Source organism: Schistocerca nitens, chromosome 3 (assembly GCF_023898315.1).
Source record: "Schistocerca nitens isolate TAMUIC-IGC-003100 chromosome 3, iqSchNite1.1, whole genome shotgun sequence".
NCBI lineage: Eukaryota > Metazoa > Arthropoda > Insecta > Orthoptera > Acrididae > Schistocerca > Schistocerca nitens.
Window position 1 is genome coordinate 859,136,605 of NC_064616.1, and position 27,839 is coordinate 859,164,443.

A 27,839-nucleotide genomic window follows, 5' to 3' on the forward strand; every position below is an offset into this window, starting at 1 on the left:
GGGGGACTTATGATTCTTCTCCATGGTACTGTCCATTATCACCCAATCCCCTTAAACAGTTCCTTCTGAGCTGTCGCTGAATGTCTTTTCCTTTCTGGATACACCTTCTCCCTTTGTACCATATACATTCCATCGTCCACACCAATGGCAACAGCCGATCTCCTTGGACAGCTCCCACCCCCCTATTTGCTGGTTGGGGACTTCAATGCCCACCACGTGCTTTGGAGATCTCCGCGTCATTGTCTATTGTCTATTGTCTATTGATTGACCTCTTCCACCAAGCGGATCTTGTTAGCCTCAATACTGGGGAACCTAAATTTTTGTCTGTCTCCACATCAAACTTCTCTCATTTGGATCTTTCAGTCGGTACTGTTCAGCTAGCTCGGCGCTTTGAATGGTTCGCTCTTGCTGATACACACTTGAGTGACCATTTTCCATGTGTCCTTTGATTACAGCCACAACTGCCATCTATGCGCCCAAGACGCTGGAAGTTTTCCCAAGCCGATTGGACACTTTTCTCCTCTCTAGCGACATTCAATGACCATCACCTTCCTAGCATCGACGATCAGGTCACTCATGTCACGGAAGTTTTTCTTACAGCCTTGGAACATTCAATACCTCGTACCTCCCCTTTGCCCTGGCGCCCTCCAGTTCTTTGGTGGAACAAGATGTGCTGTGACGCAGTACGCGAGAAGAGACGTGCTCTTTGTGTTTTCCGCCACCATCCTACATTGGCCAATTGTATCCACTATAAGCAATTACGTGTGCGGTGCTGTCACATCATCTGCAGTACGAAGGTGGCAAGCTGGGACTTCATTACCAGCTCCTTTTATTCCTTCTCTCCCTCATCTGTAGTTGAGTCGAATTCAACAGTTATCCAGCATGTCTAGTTTCTCCCCGATCTCTGGGCTCACTGTCACACATGATTCCTTAGTGGACCCAATTGCAATTTCTAACTCATTGGGTCAACACTTTGCTGAGATTTCGAGCTCTTCAAATTACCCGCCGGCCTTTCTACTGAAGAAACGAGCAGCGGAAGTGCGACCTCTTTCTTTCTCCTCTCAAAATCGCGAAAGCTATAATACTGTTTTCTCTGTGTGGGAACTCCAACACGCACTCTCTTCCTCTCTCCCTTCTGCCCCAGGACAAGATGGTGTCCACATCCAAATGCTACTGCTTTTATCATACCATAGTCTGTGTCACCTCCTTCGCCTTTATAATCGAATTTGGACTGACAGTACCTTTCCCAGAAGATGGCGGGAAGCTATCGTCATTCCTGTTCCAAAACCTGGAAAGGACAAATGTCTCTCCTCTAGCTATTGCCCCATATGTCTCGAGTAGTGTATGTAAGGTTTTGGAGCGTATGGTGAATTACCATTTAGGCTGGTGGCTGGAGTCCAGAAACCTTTTAACACCTGCCCATTGTGGTTTCCGAAAGCATCATTTTGCAGTTGACCATCTTGTTGCTCTCTCCTGTTTGAGGACAGTCATCCTCTGCACACTGTTCTCTTGGGGCTTTCAAGATCGGCTACCCATTTTTATTCGTGAATTTATGACAGAGCGCACCTTTAAGATGCGGGTGCACACCAATCTCTACCGTACCTTCTCCCAAGAAAACTGGGTGCCCCAGGGCTCTGTGCTGAGTGTTGTTCTGTTTGCCATCGCCATATATCCAATTATGGATTGTCTCGTTCCCAATGTCTCGGGCTCCCTCTTTGTCAACGATTTTACAATCTACTACAGCTCTCACCAGACCAGCCTTCTTGAACAATGTCTTCAAGGATGTCTCGATCACCTTCACTCGTGCAGCATTGAAAGCGGCTTCCATCTTTCTCCCAGTAAGACTGTCTGTGTAAATTTTTGGTGTTGTATGGAGTTTCCTCTGCCTTCCCTACACCTAGGCCCTGTCGACCTTCCGTTCGCTGACGTCGCCAAATTACTGGGACTTACGTTTGACAGAAAACTGTGCTGGTCTTCCCATGTTTCATATCTTTCAGCTCGCTGTATGCGATCCCTCAACACCCTCTGTGTCCTGAGTGGTACCTCCTGGAGAGTGGACCGAGTGGTCCTCCTCCGCCTATACCATACCTTAGTGCACTCAAAATTGGACTATGGAAGCATAGTTTACTCCTCTGCATGGCCATCTATTCTTCGGCGTCTCGACTCTGTCCACTACTGTGGATTGCATTTAGCATCTGGAGCTTTTTATGTCAGCCCTGTGGAGAACCTTTACACTGAGACTTCTGTACCTCCACTGCCCAATCAGAAAGCTGTCCTACTGAGTTGTTACGCTAGTCACCTGTCTTCCATGCCTGCCCATCCGACCCATGCCCTTTTTTCAACACCTCCTTGGATTTAGGGTATGCAGGCCGCCCTTCATATCTACTACCACAGGGAGTCTGCTTCCATCAACTGTTACGTTCTCTTTCCTTCCACTTTCCTAAAATATTCTTGACAAATGGGATTGCCTTCTCCGTGCCCTTTGTCGGCTTACCAAGGATAGTACCACCACCCCCCCCCCTTCCCCCATAGTTTATCGGCGGGCATTTGCTGCTCTATGCGCACAAATGGAGGATGCCACATTTATTTACGCTGACGGCTCAAAGACGACATTTGGTGTTGGGAGTGCCTATATTGTTGGCGACACCTCTAATAGATTTTGGCTTCCCGACGAGTGTTTGGTTTTTACTGCAGAGCTTTATGCTGTTCTCCAGGCTGTCCAATACATCTGCCACCATAAGCAGCTACAGTATATTATATGTTCGGATTCGCTCAGCTCTCTTCTCAACCTCCAAGCTCTTTATCCCATCCACCCTCTGGTCCACCAGATTCAGGACAGCCTCCACTTGCTCCACTTGGGGGAGGGAGGGAGTCTCTGTGGCATTCCTCTGGATCCCAGGGCACGTGGGTATCCGCAGAAACGAGGCAGCCGATATAGTGGCCAAGGCTGCAGTTTCTCTTCCTTGACCCGCTGTATGCATGGTTCTCTTTGCTGATCTACAGAGCGTTTTATGTCGTCAGGTTACTCTTTTATGGCACACACATTGGTCTACACTTCCCGATAATAAATTATGGGACGTAAAACCTCCTCCCATCGACATCTTTTAAGTGGTGATCCTCATTGCTCTCAACCATGGACAGTGAGTCACCTTTTACTTCAGTGCCCCTGTTTTAATCCGCTATGCGCCCGTTTACAGTGGTCACCGGATATATCTTACCTTTTAGCGGATGACATGTGCTCAACTGATTGTGTCCTTGAGTTTCAGTGTCAGCGAGATGACATTGGTCATTTGAAGCTCTTTCTTGGGGAATACAACACCCCATTCCATAGTAGTTTTCTAGGATTTCCTTCCGTTTTTAGTTTCCCTCCTCCTTGAGTTTCGCTTCCGTTGCTGCTGATTTCACATTTGGTTTTGTTTTACCCTTCCATAAGCCACAGAACGGGTGCTTATGATCATACAAGTTTTGCACAAAAAAAAGGGGGGGGGGCTTCAACTCGGGATCTTTGTTTTTTGCGGGCTAGTGCTCTGTCATCTGAGCTACTCAAGCACGATTCATGACCCATCCTCACAGTTTTAATTCTGCCGGTACATCGTCTCCTATCATCCAAACTTCACAAAAGCTCTCCATGTCTGTAGAAGGGCTTCTGTGAAGTTAGGAGACAAGATACTGCCGGAATTAAAACTGTGAGGATGGGTTGTGAGTTGTGATTGGGTAGCTCAGATGGTAGAGCACTTGCCCACAAAAGACAAAGGTCCCGAGTCCGAGTCTGGGTCCAGCACACAGTTTTAATCTGCCAGGAAGTTTCATTAGTTGTCTTCTTCAGTTTTTCCTCCAATTACTCTGTGTAGAAAGACAGAAGCAACATTTATTCATACTTTATCAGTTTTGGGAGGAATTTTTGGTTCTTGTTGTTTTCTATAATATATCTGCGTACTCGCATTGAGTGAGGTGGCACAGTGGTTACCACACTGGACTCGTATTTGGGAGGATGACAGTTCAAATACACATCCGACCATCCTGATGAAGGTTTTCTGTGATTGCCCTATATCTCTCCAGGGAAATACTGGGATGGTTTCTTTGAAAGGGCACAGCCAACTTCCTCCCCATCTCTGAATCAATCCAAGCTTGTGCACCATCTCTAATGACCTTGATGTTGATGGGATGTTAAACCCTAGTGTTTCTTCCTTCCTTGGACTGTTACATAATGATGTATAGGTGAACTATACTCAAGACTATAGCAGGAACACATTAGTTTTATATTCTTCTGTAAACATGCTCCTGATACCTCTTTCATAGCAACAATGATAAAAATGAAGCTGTCATTTGCCTGCTATAGCCTACACAGGTCTCAACTTCATTTTGGCACTAGTTCAAAATGGTTCAAATGGCTCTGAGCACTATGGGACTTAACATCTATGGTCGTCAGTCCGAACTACTTAAACCTAACTAACCTAAGGACATCACACAACACCCAGTCATCACGAGGCAGAGAAAATCCCTAACCCCGCCGGGAATCGAACCCAGGAACCCGGGCGCAGGAAGCGAGAACGGTACCGCACGACCACGAGCTGCGGACTTTGGCACTAGTATCAAGTTGTCACACTTGTTATTTTATGAGTGTGAGATTTGGTTTTACTATTGTCATGGAGAAGAAATTTTGGTGCTGTGCGTCTGAATTTTTATGAAGCATTCGAAATTGTACATTTTGATGTCTTCTGTTTTATGTACTTTGCCGGAGTTGTTTTAGACATATAATTGAATCTTTTATTTAATTGAAACAACAAGAAAGATACTTAATTGTCACAGGGTGTGTAAGAGTGTATTTTTTGAAATCATTTTATTAAATGATCTTGTGTTTTCAGTTGTATTGAGATAAGCATTTTGTTCAGAACCATGTAATTTACATTTTTAGGGTATTAGCATAATTTCTGATTAATGATGTTGGAGCAGTTGGCATTGCAAAAGTCAGACTTTGTGTGTGTGTGTGTGTGTGTGTGTGTGTGTGTGTGTGTGTGTGTGTGTGTAAGTGGGAGGGAGAGAGAGAGAGAGAGAGAGAGAGAGAGAGAGAGAGAGTACATAGAGAAAAGAAAATGAAGTTAGGGGGGTTGTATATGATTTTATTTTTATTTTTCATTTTTTTTAGGTCCCCCACTTGACGCAGCAGCAACGAAGTAGTCTTGACAAATATGGTTTGTTATCTGTACATTTGGCTGGAAGTCACCATAGGGATCAAGGATCCTTGCTTGCCAAACAGAGGAGTTTCGATGTAGCAGAAAGTAGCCAAGCTATTGGTGGCTACCAGTTTGGCCATGATATCCATTTGCGTCATTCAAACCAAAGCCAACTACCAGCTCCTCTTGCAAGAAGCTATAGCTTTATGCAACGCCGAGAAAAATATCATCAGCACCAAGATGAGGATGATTCAATGCATGAAAAGTATTTCCTGGGAACAGGGAGTGGTAATTCAGGAATGCGTTCTGTTGAGTCTACACCACAGGCTCGGCGGAAGTATCACAGTGGGGGTAGTAGTCGGCAGACATCTGGAACTGCCACAACAGATTACATTAATTTTGTAACTCCTCCAACACAGTGTTATACAAAACATGGATCAAATTCTTTAGGTGTTCATTCTGGAAGTAGAGTGTCTAAAGAACTGTTAGATACAGCTAAAGATGATGTTCTGAACATTACAACACCACTAATGCACAGAAAAACTAAATCTGAGTCAAGATATCGTGAGCCGGTGGTGCACCAACAAAAGAAGCAACCTCACAAATATAATTTTGCGAGTATAGAACGACCAGCTCAGTCAGTGGCTTCTTCGAATAAGACTTTAAGTAATGATGAAAATTCTAGTAGTGAAGAACCAACCTCCAGTCCCTCTGCATCATCACCAGCAACATCTCCATGTAGCCCATCTGCACTTAGAAACAAGAAGAGTCACTCGAATACATTCATGCCCGTTGATATTCCCAGGCAGAGGTGCAATCTCCAGGAGGACACCACGAAAAACAATATTCCATATGATGATATGAATTCATCTGTTGGACCTGAACTGAAAGGATTACCACAATCACCACAACCTCTGAGAGAAAGTGGAACACCAAAGGTCTGTTAGTGTGCTTTTATTCTCTCTAGAAAACCTGTTAGAAGCAGATACTTAGTTATAAGTAGAATGAAAGTTTAACACAGTTGAGGAATGTGTGTTGAAATCCACTATAAGTTTCTGTTAATGCATTAGCTTCATCATAAACAGTATTGTGGTTTGGTTTCACACATACAGAGAGAGTGAGTGAGAGAGAGAGAGAGAGAGAGAGAGAGAGAGAGAGAGAGAGAGTTTTTAAAAAAAAATGCAGTGTTATGAACTGACCTGCAGTAATTATCATGTTGGTAGGAAAGGACTATGTAGGGAGTCATAGACAATTATATAATTGTTAAGAAAGTAATTTGTTCTTGAGAAAAATTATTGTATAAACAGAGGCAAAATTAAAGATACATCAATACCTTAACCATTCAACATTTTCTGGAGAAAGGAAAAAAGCGTCTTAAAATTTCTGTGAATGGTTCACTTACTTCCTACGCTTATCCAGTTAGTCCTTCGTTTTTTTGGGAATAGTCCTACATTTAAATTCAGCTTGCTTTGTCTGGAGAGCCTTTTTTGATAACTTTTAGTAGGTGCTGACAGAGGAAAAGGTAATGTTGCCTCTTATATATTAATACCTGAAACACTGTTTTGTCATCTACCTGTGCAGATGTGACAAAGATAAGAAAACATGTTTACCAATCACCTTTGCCACCGAGGAAAGTTGTCTGATGGGAATGGAAAGGCTGCAAAGCTATACTTACACCACCACTCACACAGACAGAAACTTGGCAGTGAATTTATATTTATAACTGTTGATGAGTGAGAGGTGCTTATTTGTCTTGTTGTGTCTTGTGTTCATAGTTCTCGCCCAGTAACTGAATGCAGTATGCATGTATGTAAATCACAAGTTTATTTTTTATTAATTAATCAGTGTTAGTAGTTGTAATGAACAGATTTGAATCATAGACATGACTGAAAGTTATGGTAGACCTGTGTGACCATTGTAAGCACAAGAATAAAAATGGCTTTAAATTAGCTGGTAGGTCACATAATAATAGTCTCTGGATGTTTCTGGACCTTTTCTTTTTTTTTTATTCATTATGCATTTTGGGTTCTGCCCATCTTCATATGACTCTCTCTGATCCAAAGTGAACATACAATTTTGACAAAGTTGTCAAGTAACGTCTAAAGTGACATAAGTTTTACAACTCCACACAGCAAAATGAGATTTCACCGAAATGTGTGCTGCTAACAGCTGAGTGATGTGGCTGTCCAGAAACATCCTGTGATTGTTATTTTGCGACTAACCAGCTATTTTAAAGCCATTTTTATTTTTGTGAACAAATTTGTTTTCAAAAGAGTGGACAGTACATGTATAACATTGATTTTTTTTCCTTTCAGTCATTCGTTAAGCCCACTATATGTTCAGTGGTCATGCCATCATAATGTGGTGGATTTCATTCTGTTTACTAGATTGTGTTTGTCGTATGAACAATTATGTTTCTAGTACGTAGTGAGAAACACACATGGTGCATTATGGCAGCATACAGCAACTGTATGTAATGTGTTAGTCAAATAAGATGGCACACAATATTCTTGTTACCTTTGTCTGCCAAAAAGATGTCACTGACATGTCACATACATGATCTGTGATGTTCATAGAACAAAATCTATCTGTTGGTGGTGGTTATAGAACATTGAACATGTAGTGGATTTAAATAAATAATGGTTGGAGCAGAGAACTGTTATTACATGTGTGTTATGTGATCTGTTGCAGTCCTTGGTTAACAGTACATTGTGGACAAATTATTTTAAAACTGGATAATTTTCAGAAGTTTTTAGTTCCTAGTTTTAATCCAAAGTTTATAAATTAATAGAATGAGTCAATGTCGGTAATTGTTGTTACTTAGTAAGTATAGATGAGAGCACCTGTACTCATATACATGGGCTTTCAAACTGGGATTGGACTGGTGAGGTCTGCTGTGACCATTTAGACTGCCTAAGTCTGGAATTAAGTCCAAAAACATTTTGATCTTATGCTCTTGATGAGTGAAATGTCACCTTCAAATTTTACTGGTAACAACAGGATAAGAAAAACAGTGACATGGAGCATGATAACATCACATCCTGCAGTTGCAAACCCGAGACTGTTGATATGTTCTTGGAAAAGATCTGACCCTAACTATGTAGAATATAAAATGAGATAAACCTTAGTTTGTTGTTGCTTTGTTCCAAGGCAGGAAATGGACTGAATAGAGAAATGTAAACAGCATAAGCAGCATTTGGCAAACCTTAGTTAGGAGAGAAGGGTTATGTTGTTTAATTTGTAGGAATGTGAACTTTTTAATGTTGTTGGTGTTCTTACGTATTTTGCATGGGAATTTTTACTGTGATATTGATTTTGACAGTGGAATTATTGATTTGTTTAGCCCAGTTTTATTTTTTATTGTGCAATTTATATGTAATTGCATGGAAAGCAGTGTGTAAATTTGGAGGTAGTGCAGGTAAGATACCTCTATAATGATGTATGCAACATGTAGTGTACATCAGAGCTTTGTAGTGACATGTATCGATGGTTTGCATGAGTTATGAGTCATATGAATAGACAGATACCTGTTTTGCTGATGTTGGTGTTTCAGAACAGAATTAAATTGCCAGAACATTTCTGTGGTAGAGATGAATGTGGAGGATTGTGACATATTTGGGTAACTGTGTTAGATAAAAATATACAGCAACTGCTGAAGATATAATTAAGAGAGAATTAATTATAATACATTTATTGTATGTATTTTTGTTGCAGTCATATTTTAACAGTTTCTGTTTTATAGATATAGTGCACCGTAAAAATAGAGCCTGAGAACATGTAATTTATCAGTTACTTAATGCACATAATCATAAATAATAGTAGATAGTCCACTCCTGAGTAATACCATTAAAGTTGAGTTTAGTGCGTGTTGCTGTTAGGTGAAATTTTATTTCGAAATGAGTTAGTATTGAAGATACTTCATTTGCTTCTGGAATGACATGTCATATCAAAAAATTGTGTAGTCAGCAAGAAGAAGAAAATTCCGTTTAACTTATGCACTTGCTGTTTATTCACAATTTCATCTATGGCTTTGGATAATTTTGCTACATACTTGTCTTAGATCAGTACAAACTTTTGCCTGTAGTATTCCCCATTACGTATGAGAATTATAAATAAAATAGTGTGACTTTCAGATATCTGTTTGAGAAGCAGCCTTATTGGATGAAGAAAACAGTTCCACACAAAAGCATCCACAATACTTGGTATAATAGAAGTAGAATAGTCATTGAACAAATTGTAACGGAGGAAGAAAATTAAAATGCTGCCATTGTCATAAAAGAAGTACCAATTGAAGGGCTTCATGAAGGCTGTTTATTGCATGTTTGACTGTAGAAAAAAATCGTGAGTTGATATTCAATTTATACAGAAAGTAAAACAGTGGTAACTCATTTTGACAAGCCTGGAAGAATAATTCAATGATGAAATATGCATGAGAGAATTGTGGAGGAACCATTAGGTCCCCTAAAAGAAACAATGATGGCAAATTGAGAGAAATTGTTTGAACAGCATTAGCATGGCACAATGGCTCTGCATGGACCAAACACATTAATGTAACCACTGCCTGTGCTTGACATTACTAGTAGTGGAGGATAAATAAAATGTTTCGGGGGGGGGGGGGGGGGTGTAACAGTCCTGTTGTTGTTGCAATGTGAAAAAGGAGAGATTTATCTGACACCTAAAAGGGCATGATCATTGGCTATTGGAGCAAGGTTGGAAGCATTTCTGAAATGGCTAACTGTAAAATATGAAATTTTCCCTGCGAATCATCTGTTCAAAAAGATTCAGGCTTGCAGCTGGTCGTTGTAAACTTCATTGCACTATATTTTGGCTGGACAACTGCCAGCCGTTGTCAGGTGAGCTGAACGAGGACTGACGAAGACCTTCTCCGCCCCGTCTTATATAGTGCGCTGATACAGTGGAAGAGCATTGTACAGAACAACAACGTTGCACTTGCCTACTGCAACCCAGTAAGTCTGCAGTTGCGGAACATTATATTTCTAATGGACATTCAACGGAGTATGACAAAACTTCGATTTTGGTCACAGCAACAACTTTTTGGGACTCCATTATGAAATAATCCGTTGAAATTTGCATTGTGGGAAATCTAATGAACTGTGGCAGTGGTTACCAATTTTTATGATGCATGGAATCACGTCATCTCCAAAATTTGCTTGAGATGAAGATGCCAGAAGACTTCAATAGCTGCGGCCAGTGACAATACCGACGGCAGTTCAGTATTGCAGTTCCACCAGTGAGGGCGCTGTCACTCGATGGTGTGACCCTTCTGTCTCCATGACTGCAACGCATGCACAACAGTACTATCAGCGCACTATATAAGATGGAGCAGAGAACGTCTTCGTCAGTCCTCGTTCGGCTCACCTGAAGATGGCTGGCGGTTGTCCAGCCGAAATACTGTGCAGTGAAGTTTATGACGACTGGCTGCAAGCCCGAAATCTTTTTGAACAATGGCTAACTGTTCTCCTGCCACAGCAATTAAAGTATACCATTCATGGTAAAATGGTGCTATCCAAAACTGGTACTGTGGCAAATGTGGTGCAGCACGGGCCATAGGTGACAGGAACGAACGACGACTACGGTGATGTGCACAGCTGAATAGACATGTAACTGTTGAGCAACCGACCACTCAGGTGAACCAAAGGCCTACTAACAATGTCTCCTTAATAACAGTTCAACAAACATTGCTGTGTATGGACCTCCACAGCAGGCACCTGTCTCATGCGCTCATGCTGACTGCTGTTCATCGGCAATGAAGGCTATAATTTGCATGCCAGTAGGACAACTAAGTGTCTGCTGAGTGGAAACAGGTGGCCTTTACAGATGAATCATTGGACAGATGACCGTTGGTGTGTACCACATGAAATGTCTGAAAGCAAATACCCTGCAACACTTGTCGAAGGGTCAACATCGGAGGGCATTCCCTGGGTGATCTCATCATTGTGGAAGGCACAGTGGGTCAACACAAGTATGCCAAAGTCCACCCATGTATGCAGTTTAATGTAATCGGATAGACAAAAAAATCTGCTCATCAAGCAGTGGCAGGTGAACACAAATATAAAGGGTATTAAAGTTTGCAAGCTTTCGGTGCCAGTGGCTTCTCCTTCTGGCAGGAGGGTTGAAAGGGAAAGAAGAGGGGTGAGGGAAAAGGACTGATAACATTTCGAAAAAGGGGTAGAGTTTGAAAAAGTCGTCCAGAACCCTGTGCCATTTGAGACTCACTGGACAGGATGAAGAGGAAAAACTGATTGTTGGGGATTGCAGCAGATGGGATTTGAAAAAAATGGTTCAAATGGCTCTGAGCACTATGGGACTTAACATCTGAGGTCATCAGTCCCCTAGAACTTAGAACTACTTAAACCTAACTAACCTAAGGACATCACACACATCCATGCCCGAGGCAGGATCCGAACCTGCGACAGTAGTGGTTGCACGGTTCCAGACTGATGTGCCTAGAACCGCTCGGCCACATCGGCCGGCGGATTTGGAAATCTGAGAGCTTAGAGGTAGAAGAAAGGGTAATATGCAAGACAGAGATTAATGCCTAAACATCGTGCATGAGTTAATAAGAGTGAAAAGCTAAGTGCATTGTGTGTGATAGAGGTGGGAGGGGGTTGAAAAATAGAGGGGTCAGGGTCAACTTAAGTGTGCCATATTGAATAGGAACCATATTCCTATTCAATATGGCAGCACACTTAAATTGATTCAGTACATTGTATAGTGTCTGTTCCCTTAATTGAATCTAATGATGATGTTTTCAAAACGTCATTAAAAATAGTGGTTACAAAAATACCAGTGGCTATTACACTGTTATCATAGTGTGCATAATAGCTATTCCCATACTCCTCTCTACAATTCAATATGTCACACAGCTCATAATGTACATACATGGTTCGAAGAGCACCAAGCTTAGTGTACCCTGTGTTCCTGGCCACCGAAATCACCAGATTTAAACCCAGTTGAGAATCTGGGAGACCCCCTTGGTTGAGCTGTTCGTGCGATGGATCCTCAGCTGAATAACCTAACGCAGCTATCATTGCTCCACATCCCTGTCAGTACGGTCCAGAATGTCATTCACTCTCTTCCTGCACGTCTCGCAGCAATCTGTGCTGCAAAAGATGGTTATTCAGGCTTTTAGCAGGTGGTCACATTAATGTGATGGGACAACTGTTAGTAGATATCAAAGTCAGTGACACAGAGTTCTGATCAGACAAGAAAGCAGGGAGGTCTAAGTGATACATGAGAGTAACTTTACGGCTTCAGAAGACGAAAATGGCAGATCAAGATTGTATTTCAGTTGAAGATCTGGAATGTGTACGTGATTTCCGAGACAGAATTACTAAAGACGAAATGGGCAACAAATAAATAATATGCTAGGAACTTCAGGGATGGCAGTGATTCCAGTAAATAAACAGAACTCCCAGCTCAAAACGCAATGCTAAATGAGAGACAAATTATAACAAATTTAGATTTTACTTTGATAAACTCTTGAAATGTAAAATAATGATATTATGAAAAGGATAGATTGCTATTCACCATATAGATGAGATGATGTGTTGCAGACATAATGAAAAGATTGCTATACATCTAAGCTTTTGGCCAAAAGGCCTTCTTCCAAAGTAGAAAATATACGCACATTCACACAAGCACATCTTTCCTGTCTGTGGCCACCATGACTGGACAGTGGTCATGTGTGTATGATTTGTGGTTGTGTGTGTGTGTGTGGGGGGGGGGGGGGGGATTTCTGCTTCAGAACAAGGCATTTTGGCTGAAAGCTTAAATGTATATCAATCTTTTTATTGTGCCTGTCTGTGACTCGGCATCTCCTCTATATCGTGAGTAGTGCACTATCCTTTTCATAATATTGTTTTTATTCTGTCCTGGACTTTCCATTGTTTGAAATGTAAATCAGAAGCAGTTGGAACTAAATGGAAATGGAATAGCAGTAAATATATATGTATAATAGTAGTTTGTCTACTGGATTTAATACTAAGGTCATTGATGGTCCCAGAAAACATTGAATATGTAGATTTATGAGTAAGAATAGACAACTCACTATTCCTTAAATCAAGGAATCATAATTTTGTTGTTCAATAACTATGACTGGAAGGAGCCAGTGGATAACAATGGTACAACTGTTCTGAATTGTGGATATAAAAAATAGGAGTTTGTTTTGGAGAACTGATGGAATCAAAACTAGAGGAAGAGCAGGATGGGTTAATTCCAAACGGGAACCCCATGGATGTCATTTTTGCTGTGAGAATACCCCTTGAAAATTAGTTGAAGTAATGAAAAGACTATTTTACACATTAAGGAAGCAGACATATTATGCAACAATCTCCTATGCAGACCCGTATGGGAATGTGAAAGACACAAGTGAGTGCCTTGTTGTCCAACAAAGAAGTTGTGTGTCACCATCTGCATTATTGTAATGCAAGAAGAAGAGTAAACTATAAATATGGTAGTGTAGCTTATAAAAGTTTCTTGTGTTTCAGTTCATAACAATTCACAGGGTTTCTACTGTGTATAAATCAATGTCTGTTGTTATCTGGCAGCATGTCAAGCCATTTGGTTGAATCCATCGGCTTGTATAGACATTAGTGACATTTGGCTTTTAAATTGTGGAAACAGCTGCCCCACACACTGGATACAGGCATAAGAGGTGCAGTGGAATGCTGCCCCCATCCGATAACTTTCAAAGCATTCTGCCAAGCTTTGCTGTGAACAAACCAATTGTCACAATTATTAAGGCTTCAGGACATATTTTTCAGTTGATTCTGTAATTATCCTGTCCAAAATCCATGAGCAGAGCATATGAAAGTAATCTTTTTGAAACTGGAATAGTGGTTTTCCATTATTTCGTACTCTTGCAAATGCAGATTTTTTAAAAGCATTGTTGGGGTATGTAAGCTTACAATTCTGAGAGAGACAGCACTAAGTGTTGTGGCTGTAAGATCCTCTAAGTGCACAGGGAATGCAATAAACCCCAGGTGCACAAAGCCATATTTGCCTTTTACACTGCCCAGAAAGTGTCATGTTCTTGTAACCAGTCAGAATATGGGGTTTATACTGTTATTGGTCTGTCGAGTTTGGAGGTGTTTGGTGTCTTATTAATATTGTCCATCTCGTAGCCCTTGAAATCCAGGTGTTCTTCAGGCAATCCAGCTTGGTAGGCTGCCATCATCACTGGTTAGTACTTAATCTGTGCTCAGTCATTATCAAAATCTAGTCTGTCTAGGTGACAGGTAGTTGCTGTATGGTACAGATCCACACGAGTAGATGTCCTGAACACTTTAATTTACAACAGCTACAAGACAGACAGTATTATGAGATGCTGACAGCACACTAGCATGGTGACAAAACTGAAGGAGTTAAATGTATCTCTCACATTATGATACTGCAACCTCTGTGATGATCAGATGAGCTTGTATAAAAAATGTATTAAGCCCATCTTCTGACCATGTTCCAACAAGGAAAAAACCTAATGGGCACTTAAAAGCCAACTGAGGACCTCATACCCTTTGCAGTTTCACATTCTCTGTGAAATATTGAATCTTGTCAGCCAGATATGGTGCTTATTACACAGCAGATACTTGCAATTTCAGAGTTAGACAGAAAGACATAGCTTCACGTAATGAGTGCAGCATAGTAGAGAATGACACCTTCTTTCTTTCTCCTTTTTAAAAAAAAAAAAAGTTGTCTGTTCGCAGTTCAGCTACTGCTTAATGGTGGTGTTGTGGCCTTCGTTCTGAAAACTGGTTTGGTGCCGCTATGCCCTCTAGTTTATCCTGTGCAAACCTCTTCGTCTATTCATGACTGTCTCCAACATCCATTTGAACCTGCTTACCGTAGTCAAGCCTTGGTCTCCCTCTACAGTTTTTGCCTTGGACGTCTTTCCATTATCAAACTGAAAGATGTGAACTATCAACTTATCCTTCATTTAGTCATATGACTTAAATTTCTTTTCTCTTCAATTTGATTCAGTACTTCTTCATTAGTTACCTGATCAAACCATCTAATATTCAGCATTCATGTGTAGCTCTTCATTTCAAAATATTCTCATCTGTTCTTGTCCAAATTGTTTATAATGCACACTTCACTTCTTTGCGAGGCTACATTGCAGTCAAATACCTTCAGAAAATAATTCCTAACAGTTAAATTTATATTGTGTGTCAACAAATTTCTCTTCTTCAGACATGCCTTCCTTGATATTGCCAGTCTGCATTTTATATCCTCTCTTCTCTGGCCATAGTCAGTTATTTTGTTGCCAAAATAGCATCCTCATGTACTACTTTTGGTGCCTCAATATCTAATCTAATTCCGATTTAATTTTGTTTTCCTTATTAACAGACATTTTGTCAGCGGCAATCGATGATTGTATCCTATAGGTCAGAAATAGTTTTGTTAATATTACACTGTCTTCAGTTACGGTATTTTATTCTCCTGCTGTAGTTCAACATGTTTTGGAGATACAGCATCATTCTCAAAGACTGTATTTACAATTCTTGGGTATTACAACTGCTTCAGTTTATTACCTTCACTTGCCTATGAAATGTTCGTCATATGTATTGGTGAAAAACTGCCACATTTGCACTTACACTTCAAATAATGTAACATATAATATCTTACATTTCAAGCTGCAACTTGTTGTTTTGCCAGTTTCCTTCTCTCCTGCCTTCATTATTTCATCTCTTAAAGCCACCCTTTCATCACCTATTGTGTTCTTTACGCCTATTTCTGCCATTGTTGCCTGATACTCCCTTTGGATCTCTCAACAACCTTTTGGTTATTTCAACTTATCCAGGTCCCACCTAATTAATTTTCTACCATTCTGCACTTTCTTCAGTTTCAATCTACAGTTAACATGTTCAGAATCCCTATCAATGCCACATTTTTTGCAGTCTGAAATCTGCTTCTGAAATCTCTTTGTTACCTTCAATAATCTGTCTGAAACGTTCCAGTGTCTTCAGTTCTCTTCCACCCATAGAACCTTCTTTCACATTCGTTAAACCAAGTATTAGCAGTGACTATATTATGCTGTGTGCAAAAGTCTACCAAGCAGATTCCCATTTCGTTCCTTTCTCTAATAATTTTTCCTTCCCTTACTTTTCCTAAAATCAAATTTCAGTCGCCCTTCACAAGTAAATTTTTGTCCCTCTAAACTATATGTATAATTTCTCTTATCCCATCATTCACTGTTGTAAATATGACAAATTTCTCTTATCACATCATTCATTGTTGTAATTTTATCATCATCTGCAGAGTTAGTGACCGTTGCGATTATGATAGTAGGTTTACTATTCTGTTCATATTAGTTTACCCATATTCCTATCTTATTCCTTGTTAGACATACTCATGTATTATGCTAGTATGATTTTGTGTTGATATCACTGTGTGATCGCTACAAGGGATTTATTCTCAGCATAGCTTATCAATCTGATTTGGCAGCTATCAGATGGGGACACTGATGTTACACATCATCTCATTCAGCTGTATTAGATAGTGATTCCTGCTGCCATCCATGTAAATGGAACAAGTGATATTTTGTTCTGCTTTGTAGCAGCCTGGTATGGGTTTTTAAAGGCCAAGGGCCACTGATCTGCATATACACTGAGGTGACAAAAGTCATGGGATGCCTCCAAATATTGTGTTGGACCTCCTTTTGCCTGGTGTAGTGCATCAACTCGATATACCATAGACTCAATAAGTTCGAAGTCTCCTGCAGAAATATTGAGCCATGCTGCCTCTATAGCTGTGCGGGATTTTTGTGCAGGATTTTGTGCAGGAATTGACCTCTCAATTACATCCCACAAATGTTTCATGGGATTAATCTTGGGCGATCTGGGTGGCTGTATCATTCTTTCAAACTGTCCAGAATGTTCATTAAACCGATTGCAAAATTTGTTGCCTGGTGGCATAGCAATTGTCACCCATAAAAATTCCATTTTTGTTTATGAACGTGAAGTCCAGGAATGGCCAAACACAAACCATTTCCAGTCAGTGATTGGTTCAGTTGAACTAGAGAACCCAGTCCATTCCATTAAAACACAGCCCACACCATTATGGAGCCACCACCACTTTGCACAGTGCCTTGTTGACAACTTGCGGCCATGGCTTTGAGGGGTCTTTGTCATGCTTGAACCCTACCATCAGCTCTTACCAACTGAGATCAGGAATCTTCTCATCAGGCCACAGTTTTCCAGTTGTCTGGGGTCCAACAGACATGGTCACGAACCCAGAAGAGGCACTGCAGGCGATTGCATGCTGTTAGCAAAGGCACTCATTTTGATCATCTGCTGCCATAGTCCCATAACACCAGATGTTGCCACATTCTCCTAACTGATACATTCATAGTATGTCCCACATTGATTTCTGTGGTTATTTCACGCTGTGTTGCTTGTCTGTTAGCACCAACAACTACACAAATGCCGCTGCTCTCGACCGTTAACTGAATACTGTTGGCCACTGTGTTGCCCATGGTGAAAGATAACGTCTGAAATGTGGTATTATCAGCACTCTGTTGATACTGTGGATCTCAGAATACTGATTTCCCTAATGATTTCTGGAATGGAATGTCCAATGTATCTAGCTCCAACTGCCATTCCCTGTTCAATGTCTGTTAATTCATATTGTGCAGCCGTAATCATGTCAGACACCTATTCCTATGGTCCTGACCACATCAGTACTTTAGCAGCATATTGGAAGAGAGACTTCTTAAAATCTCATACACAACCTGTGAATTTACACAGTTGCAAATCCAGGGAGGTTTCATAATGGTAATATGCCATGAAAACCTTAATATGTACATTTTAATTGTTGCTGATAACGTAGTTATGGAGGGAGATTGTAAACAAATGATCAGTGTCAAATATATCATTAGCAGACACAATTTGAAAGGCTGTTAGTAAAAAGTAGTTGGCCTACTAATGGGTAATAATCCTGTAACAATCCGTTTGATAGGTGGAAGTGCAGAAATTAATATTGAGGATGGCCTCAAATAATGCTGGTGAATTTTGTTGTTTTCAATGATACCACAAATATTAAAATGAATTACACAATAAAGAGAGCTTCAAAGTTTGCCCCTCTACGCGTAAGGTAATGTAAGAGACAACTTTTTGATGATTTTCAAACATCATCATATACCAAGTATACCTTGCTCCAATATGAGTGTGAAATAAAAACAGCATTCCTTGGCTCAACCAATGGTCATTGGCAGGCACATTTGCCTCCAGAAAAGTATAAAAAATGTGATAAAAAATTGATACAATAGAAACTTGGTCTATAAAGGAGTGTAATGAGAGTGTTAAAAAGACTATGGTATTGTGATCATGTGAAGAATGTGGCTTTGTAAAGATAGATTCGAAAGTGTAGTGGTTTCAGAATATGTAGTAAGAGAATGGTATGATGGCACAGTAGGCATTCTAGTAAGTATTCATAATTCTGGTGACTAATACATAAAGACTTCACCCAATTAACCATCTGGCCAGTGATAAATAAAAGGAAAAGGCTGCACTCATTTGGAAGTTGTTGAATTCAAATCCCTCTCAGGAGTCTTTGGTTTATGTTTTATGTACTTGTCCTGATTCAATCTACTATCTGGCTAGTCTTGAAGGCAGATGAAAATGTGACTGAATCTACGTTTTGTGGTCATTATATATTAAAATAACAATAAATAATCATGATTACTACAATCACTTCATTTGTGATTTTATCAGATGTTTCTTTTAATTGCAACATTGCACCTTTCTTGTTCTCTTGTGCAGAATTCTGAATTCAACAATGGAAATAATGGAGTGGGAAAATTCAATGATCTTTCTGCAGTGGACAACAGTAAAGGAAGTAATGTGTGCTGTGGGCCACTTTACAGTAACCTTGATTATCAGTATATTATGGACCCTGAGATGCAGGCCCATCTCCTCCCACTGCAGCAGTACATTTTGGAGCAGGCAAAACTTTCAGGTACATTACAGCATGAAGTTTGTCCATTGGAATGATCTATACTTAAAACTGTAGCAGCTGTATTTATTGCTTCCCCAGTTGATAGATAATAATACCTGACATTCAGAAGAAATGTGTCAGCATGATTTATTGTAAAGTTAAGATGAGTTCGTGGGTTTGTGAAAGGGAAAAAATATCATATTGGCTGGGTTGAGAACACTGTTACAATCTCTGTGTTTTAACATTGCATTCTAGCTACTGATACATTCATTCATTCAGTAACATGATCTGATCATTCTGTTCAACAGTTCATGTAAGTTGACCTTGCTTTAATATAGAAGATCTATTTCATCTTTGAACATTAGCATTGATATCTGTTGTACTAGCACCTTTTCCCCTATTCATACATTTCTTTCACTTCCTTTGTTGTCTTATTGACATAAAAGTAATACACCTCTATGAATAAACTACAGCTCTGCCTTACGGTGTCCTCAGTACAAAATGGTGTTTCGATATTTCTCATTTTTATTACTTCCACATCGTTGTTGTGGTTAGTAGACTGACTGTGTACTTTATCCCCATTCTCTCCATTGAATGACGTGGCATAGTTGTCAAAACACTGGACTTGTGTTGGTCTTCTCTCTAGCCTTGATTCTTTTGTTCTTTATTTCATTCATACCTTATTCTGCTGGATGTGTACTCTAGATATTTGCAGTTGTTCAAATGTAGGTTTTGAAATCCTGTAGAGAATGTATAATTTTTCAATCTCTAATGTTCTTATGTAGCCTGGTGTTTATGGCATTAGGAAAGATGTGCTTTATCTAATTTTTTCTTAATTTTGTCAGTACCACACTTCTTCGTATGCTCGTTTTTCTTTAGTATTTAGGAGTTTAGCATACTTTTCACAACTACTAGTTTATGATCCTAATTTGTATCTGCACCTGATCGTGCTTTGCAGTCAGGTATTTGTTTCCTAGATCTTTATCCGATAATGATATGCAATTAATATTTTCCTCTGTCTCCTACATTCATTTGTGATTTGGGAAGATGTTCACCAAAACCACTTGAAATTAATCAGGAAACTCTGCCCCCCCCTCCCAATTCTCTCTCTCTCTCTCTCTCTCTCTCTCTCTCTCTCTCTCTCTCTCTCTCACACACACACACACACACACACACACACATCTTTCCCCCAGCAGATATTCTCCTATAGCTCTATTCTAGTGCTCGCAGTATAAAAATTTATTAGTGTTTCATCTTCTTTGTGTATTTTATACATTTATTGTCTTTTTGTTCCCTAACATATTCTGCATATTTCTCCATTATTTGCTTATGTTGTGTATCAGTAAACCTGTGCATTGGTGGTTGTTATTGGTTCCACTTCAGTCCCAGGAACAAAAATTTTGCCATTGTATTTCTCATAATTACTAAGTTCTTATTTAAGCTGATGTCTTACCCATAACTGATTACCAAGCAATGTGATGCAATGGTAAAGGTAGTGGAATTGCCATTGGAAAGAGCAGAATTCAGTTTCACCACTCTAATTTAGGTTTTCCATTATTATGCAGCTGATAACTCACTCCTCTGCAGTCCCCACCTGACAGTAATGATCAGAAACTAATTAATCTTTGATATTTTTTACAGAAGAGAGAGATATTAATGGCATCATTTTTGTAAGACTGTGTGTTGTTTGACAAAATTTTTGGTGCTTTAACACACTGGTTTCTTTGGTTTTCACACTGACGTATTTTTTATCATTGCTGATTTTTATGTCTTTATGGGTAGTTTTGAACTTAACAAGAATATGTTGAAGGGTAGGATGTTTGTAACATCAGTCTGTTTAAACTGTTTTGAAAAGGCCTTTTGAAGAATGAAGCTGACTCATTCTGCCTGAAGTCTTTGGCCACCATATCATATGTCTGTTACTTAAATCTAAATCTTAGTGTGCTTGGAAGTGATACATAGGTAACAGTGATGATCATATCAAATACTTACATGGAATATTTTGAATTAAAATATTGCTTACACTCATTCTTCCTCAGCATTAAAGTATCTAGTCATCAATAATCCATTTCAACTAAATTACGTAAAGTACTTCCTATTCTTACTGTATCACATTTTGAAAATTTTAAGTTGAAATGTTGGCTTTTGGTTACTAAGTTCAGTGATTATGGAAAGTCACATTACCATGTACTTGTTGTTGTTGTTGAGGTTTCTCGAAATGCCAAAGCACTTGGTACAGTGTCAGCTCTGCGTGACATTTGACTTGTGGCGCTAGTGTAAGGGATATGCGAGAAACTGTAAACTAGCGACTACAACAATCTAATGCTCTGCCTGAAAATTGGCAATTCTGTGAAACACAGGAGGAAATGACATTAAATGCTATCAACTTACAAACGTCTGTTGTATTTGAACTGGTTTGCAACAAAAAGTTCTCATAAATGTATGGGTGCCATATACATACATTTATGCTGCATTTTAAGTAAAGGTAACATTCAAAGCTGAAAATCTTGACCTTCAAAAACCATTGCTTGATTCAGAATCCAAGTCAATAACTTATTTGGTTTTGAGACACTAATGATTTACAAGTGGGTTACAGATGAGAAATGCAATCGTTGTGAACATATTAGAATACTGGAGAAAATTGTTACCAGTTTAGAACAAGATGTCACTCAGATTAAACAAGAAGGAAAATTAGTCCACAGTGAAATGTCTGACAAGCAAAATAACTCATGTTAGACTGAGTGTAATTGTTGTCATGAGAATAAATTACAGCAGAAAGACCTGTTGTGGAGATCTTAAGTACAGACATCACTAGATCACGGGATGAGGGAAAGTTCCAGAATTGGACTGAATAGTGATTGCAATCTTTTATTTATGTATTAGTTGCTGTTGCTACATGTGATCTGCACCCTAGACAACATTGACACCTGTATTTCATTGTTGCTCAAGCACAGCACTTCGGAGAGTTCGAGGACGAGCAGTGTCCCCGCTTGGCTAGTAACTTCAATGAATGCAGGGAGGAGAGTATTGAGCAGGGAAAAATTTCATCGTGCAGCGAACCGTGGGAATGTACATTGCGTACTTTGGCTTTTTATGAACATCTACCATGTTTAAATGCAGTTTGCCTGGATCCATTTGCACCCGGAATAGAATTGACTTTAAAATTGGACAAATACTCACTAATAGCATACATTTCTCTAGGAGATAGTAAAGACTAGATGGGGGCCAGTGGTGAACTCAAATGTTCCGCGGAGCAGTGTTGTCAACGCTGACTGTGAGGCGGCGTGGGAACAACAGGGGATGCATCAGCTTCTGGTTCTACACAGCCAATGAGAGAGAGGTGGACAGACAAGATGTCTGTAAGCAACAGACATGGGAAGATGCTCTTGTCAGTACAGAAGCAAATTTTACTGTATGTTCAGAAAAAAACAGCTGTACCAAAACCTCAGAAATTCCAACATTCTGAAAAAACTAGGGGGGGGGGGGCAACCAAATATTTGGCAACAATGGAGCTGCCCTGTTAGGATGATTATGATTAAAAATAGTGATACTACAGATGACAGGCTAAGTAAAAAAATTAATGTGAACAAATTCTTACTGTTTATTTTATTTCTCCGTGATTATCAAAATGTAGACAATCGATAAATGGCATAAATTTAGAATAGGTGTAATGTTAAATTTTTAGGCAGATCCATTACATCAATGAAAGTTTGTAATTTTGATTAGTCAAATACGTTAAAAATAAATTTTTCTCAAGGAGCCTCTTAAAAAAGGGGGGGGGGGGGTCATCTTATATTCAGGATCATCTTATACTCATATAAATATGATAAGTTGTTTTAGGAGTTTCAAAACATGTTTTTTTCCAGTTTAAATTCTCATCAGTATGGATCCCTAAGAATGTTTTATTATTTCATCACCAAGTGTTACACTTATCATTGGTGTAGTATTCCTAGATGTGCAAATCCATGTTGTCTCTTTTTAAAATAGAAGGTGAGAGAATTCGTAGAAAACCAGTTAGTAGTACTTTTAAGAACTCTGTTTACCATTTCTGTTTCTGTACATATATTTGCATTGAGTACAATACTAGTGTCATCTGCAAAAAGAACTAATTCTCCTTATATATTAGATGGAAGATGGTTTATATATATGAGGAACAGTAGTGGACCTAATATTGAACTTTGGGGAAACCCATATGTGATTTCTCCCCAATCTGAATTATGTCCCTGGAGTACGTTGCTTGAAATGCTACGTACAACTTTTTCCATTCGTTTGGCTGTATATGACATTGCCCATTTGTTGGACACACCATGAATCCCATCAGACATCAATTTATCTAGGAGAAGACTGTGATTCGCACAGTCATAATCACATGAGGAGAGATTAGGACTATCGGGTGGGTGCTTGAGTGTCTCCACTTGTAATGGGTGAGGCTGCCCTCCCAAATTGACCAGAGCCTTGTCCTGAATCGAGACCAGCGCAGTACTTGGCCCACCATTCCACAACAGTTTTTTTTTTTTTTTTTTTTTTTTTTTTTTTTTTTTTTTTTTAAAGACATTCTGCCCTGTACAGTCTTTATTCCTCAATGGGTGTCCACTGATGTTTGTCCTTTGGCAGCAAAGAAAAGACACAGTTGGTAATGATGCTGCCATAGTTGGCGTTTTGACATTTACTGCAAGCACATTCTCTCTTTTTCTCTTTAATAAAAGAAAACATAACACATATATAGGCATTGACATTCTTATAGGTCTCTATTGGCAAGGATCTGGAAGACAAGAAATACCTTTTTATTTTTTTTCATCAACTCTTTTTTACGAGATTCCTCTGTTCAGTGACATAGGTTGCTCCAAAAGTGATTTTTCTATTAAGGTATGGACAGAGTAGAAGATTGTCCTACCACACACCATAGCCCAACACCTGCCAACTTGTTCTGGTCTACATCATGGATGTTGTCTTGAGTAAGGCAGTGTGTCATCGTATAGGAGATTTGTTTTGTACTGTTTGTTTCATGGGAGGTGTGCATTATTAACCTATTGCGCTTGCTTGAAGCTTTCATGCTGGATAGAACAACAATATGTATGAGGATAGATTGCTGCTCACCATGTAGAGGAGGCATTGAGTTGTAGACAGGCACATTTGAAAGTGGACTCCTAATACATCCTCCGAACTTCTGTCTTTCTGATAATTAGGGATAAACATGGTGCAATTGCTCAAAGGTCAATACAATTAATATATTTTAATTTCTTTATGCAGGTCACTAATAAATGTTCTCATTTACGTTAAATGTAACACGGATGTTGGTAACTCTCAAATAATATTTCTACTTCTTTGAAATGCTCACATTTATAAAAATTTAATTTAACATTCCTGTTCTTGACATTGTAAGGAATTTGAACTTTGCAGTTTTTTTGCCGCTCTTCAAACAGCCTTACAATTTAATGTATACTTTTCTCAAAAAATGAATTTCCAGGTTTTATATATTGTTTCAGTATTATAAAACTGTGAATATGATTATGGTATCAGTATTTGTGTGAATAAAGTGTGGTTTAGAATTTAGATAAGAGGTGCAGTTTACGTATTTAATACAGAGATTATAACTCAATATAAGTTTGACATAATTTAAAGTGCATTGTGAATACTCTGACCTCAAAGCTTTCTTATAAGCTATAAATTCTTTTAAGGTAATGACTTTTTTTGAATAAGTATATTTTGAAGGTAAGTGTTTCAACATATTATGTGTCAGTTTGTATTTTTCTTTCTTAATAATGGTCCAACAAAACTGGAATACCATAAATTAAATATTGAAGTTACTTTGCTAAAAACTTGGTGTTGCATTAGTAGACTGCTATGGTGTATTATGTACATTGAGATTGATCTCTGTGTTCTAAGGTTACACAAAATAGGTGAGTTACCAATGTAAATGTCACATTTTGGATTCTTTTTATTGATTCACGCTTCTGGGCATAATTTTGAGTAACTGTGTCACCCTATGCACTAAAACAGTCATTTTCCAATTGTTCATCCTATTCAGCTCTGTGTGTAAATGAAAAGGAATAGTCTTTTTGCTGATCCCACCCTCAATTTGTATGAACTTCAAGAAGTTTGTCTTGTAGTGTGATTAAAACTACATGATATTTGACATTTGTCAGTGGCACTGCAGCATTGCCACATGGGCTGTCAGTTGCTCCTCCAACAAAAGGGAGTGGACTGCTAACGTGTGCACAATGCATTTTTCTCCATTGCAGCTAGTGTCCATTAAATGAGCTGCTGGCATTGTCTGGTAACAGATTATATGAGTATGCCACAATATTCGAGCATTATTAGTGAACTGGTGCTTTGTTATGGTGAATTGCCAGTGGAAGGTAGTTTGCATATGATGGTAAGAATTCTGATTGGAGGAACTTAATTCACAGGTGTGAAGTGTCAGCTGAGAAATAATTTTAATTGGACAGTAATCACTGAATCACACAAATAAGCTTGTTTCTTCATTTAAAATTTATTGTTCAGAAACAAGTTTTACTGATATATTTTCCACAAACAGGAATTTCTGGATGTTTGGTTACAAATGGAACCACCCCTACTTTGAATGTACTTTATGCTTGATTTTCTTTTTAAAAGCCATGTCAAGAAATCTGTTCTGAAAGATTTTTCCCAAAATTCCAGGTTGCTACAGGTTTGGTGATCCTCTGAATGAAGAGGCTGATTCACTGCACTCAGATGATGAAGACCATTCAACAGGAAGAGGTGAAGATGACAGTGATGAATTTGCTGATGATGAAGGCATGTCTAATCAAGAGGATTCTAGCTCACAAGAGTACCTTGATGATAGCAATTACCTGGATGAAGAAGAAAGTCACAGAGAAAATTACAGCCAATTTCTCTCAGCTCAGAATCAGCTCAGGATAAGGTCAAAATTTCATGGAGGTACTGTGCTTTCTGACAAACTTTGTCAGTTTTAACCTATATTGTGCTGTGCAGTATGGATGTTTATAGATCAGGATTTTATCACTTACTACTTTTAATACTCACAAAATCAATTTAGAATACTTGCTTTATTTTTCTGTTCCCTTTAAAGTAATTGTAACATATATGTTGTGAGAGGAAAGTTGCACATCAAAATGTTATGTGATCTTAATATAAATATTTTGCTATATAGAGTCTACCATAATGCCTTATCGTCCCTACAGATTTTCGAAATAATGACTGTGGAGATGGTGGTGGATATTACAACACAAACTTAATTAGTACTCCAGCATTGACTGCAGCAAGTCTTCAACAACATCAGCAACAACAGACATGCCATTCAAGGGGTAGTGGTGGAGCAATCATTGGATCTGTGTCAGGCAAGTAATAGAAATATGTCTTTTGTTAAAATGCTGAGATTAAAAACATATGAATGGAAGAAAAGATGAAAAGTCCATGGTAAAAATGGTAACTAACAGGATCAGACAGGACACTGGCTATAAAAATAAGCAACCTTTCTGTCAACTGAGTTATTAAAAAGAAGTAGCTCGAAATTATGGGATACAGAGTATGACTTGGAGCAGAGTGAAGTGTCTGATGCAGTGCACAAGTCAATAATTTTATTCATTGGTCAACACAGATTGAAGGACTTCAGATGGTGTATGATAATGAGTGCCACATAGATAGAACATTCCATTTCCAGAGCTGTGCTGACATTCAATGTTTATGAATCCATCAATTTAACAATGTGTAATGAAGAATTTAATACTGAAGGAAATGGCATTCAACAGGTACAGTGAAGTAGTCAGCCAATGGTATTTCATGATTTTGGCCAGCCAGCACTAACAGTAGGGTTCCTAAAACACGTGAATGTGGAATCAGTGATGTGGGGAACATGGAGACAGGGGTAGAAGTGTGTGTGTGCGGCAAGGACTACCCATAGTTGAAGCTCATCCTATCAGAGGCAAGGCCACATGCAAAAGCAGTCAGCTGTACTGTAACTTCTGCACAGTCTTTTATGTGAGCATGACCAGCAACCAACTGTCCTTCCAAATAAATGGCCACACCAAACTGTAGCTAAGTGTCTAAGAGTAGTTGACCACACTGTGGCAGTACATGCTACTGAGCATAACAAGCTCAATCTCAGTGGTTGCTTCACAGCCCATGCCATATAAATCCACCCTCTCCCTCCTTAATACCAGTTTCTATCAGGTACTTCCATAAGAATTGTCCTTGCAATACATCCTTTGATTGTGTAATCCTTACCTCAATCTCCACTATCCTATGCCTAGTGAGAATGTGGAGGGCCTGGTAGACTAAAATTGAGAGCAATGTATACATTTATAAGAACAGATATTTGCAAAGCCTTCATTGATTTCCACAATCAGAACTTAAAAGAACTTTACTAGGTACTCTTCAGTAATTGTGCTGAATGTAAAATTCTTTTGTGAATTTGAAACATGTATCAATGTGGGACATACAATAAGTAGGTTTACCCATTTTATAAAAATCAATGTGCACAATTTGTTGTTCTTGTGATTTCTAGTCCAAAGACACATTTGATGCGGCTCTCCATGGTACTGTATTCTGTGCAAGACTCTTCATCTACGAATAACCACTGCAACCTATGTTCTTCTGAATCTGCTTATTGTAATCATCTCTTCATCTCCCTTCTGAATCTGCTTACTGTAATAATCTCTTCATCTCCCTCTATGGTTTTTCCCCCTACACCAATTTCCAAAACTAAATTGA

General features: G+C 39.1%; 1 protein-coding gene across 2 annotated transcripts in view; it reads left to right on the forward strand.

The window, feature by feature from the left end:
• The window catches only part of LOC126248888 (uncharacterized), a 349,630-nt gene that overhangs the window by 208,340 nt on the left and 113,451 nt on the right, over positions 1 to 27,839 (forward strand). For both annotated transcript variants that reach the window (XM_049950347.1, XM_049950348.1), the window contains exons 7-10: positions 5,147 to 6,112; positions 18,953 to 19,148; positions 25,788 to 26,048; positions 26,312 to 26,467. In XM_049950347.1, the coding sequence (XP_049806304.1) occupies positions 5,147 to 6,112; positions 18,953 to 19,148; positions 25,788 to 26,048; positions 26,312 to 26,467 (1,579 nt within the window). The remainder of the gene's footprint in view (positions 1 to 5,146; positions 6,113 to 18,952; positions 19,149 to 25,787; positions 26,049 to 26,311; positions 26,468 to 27,839) is intronic.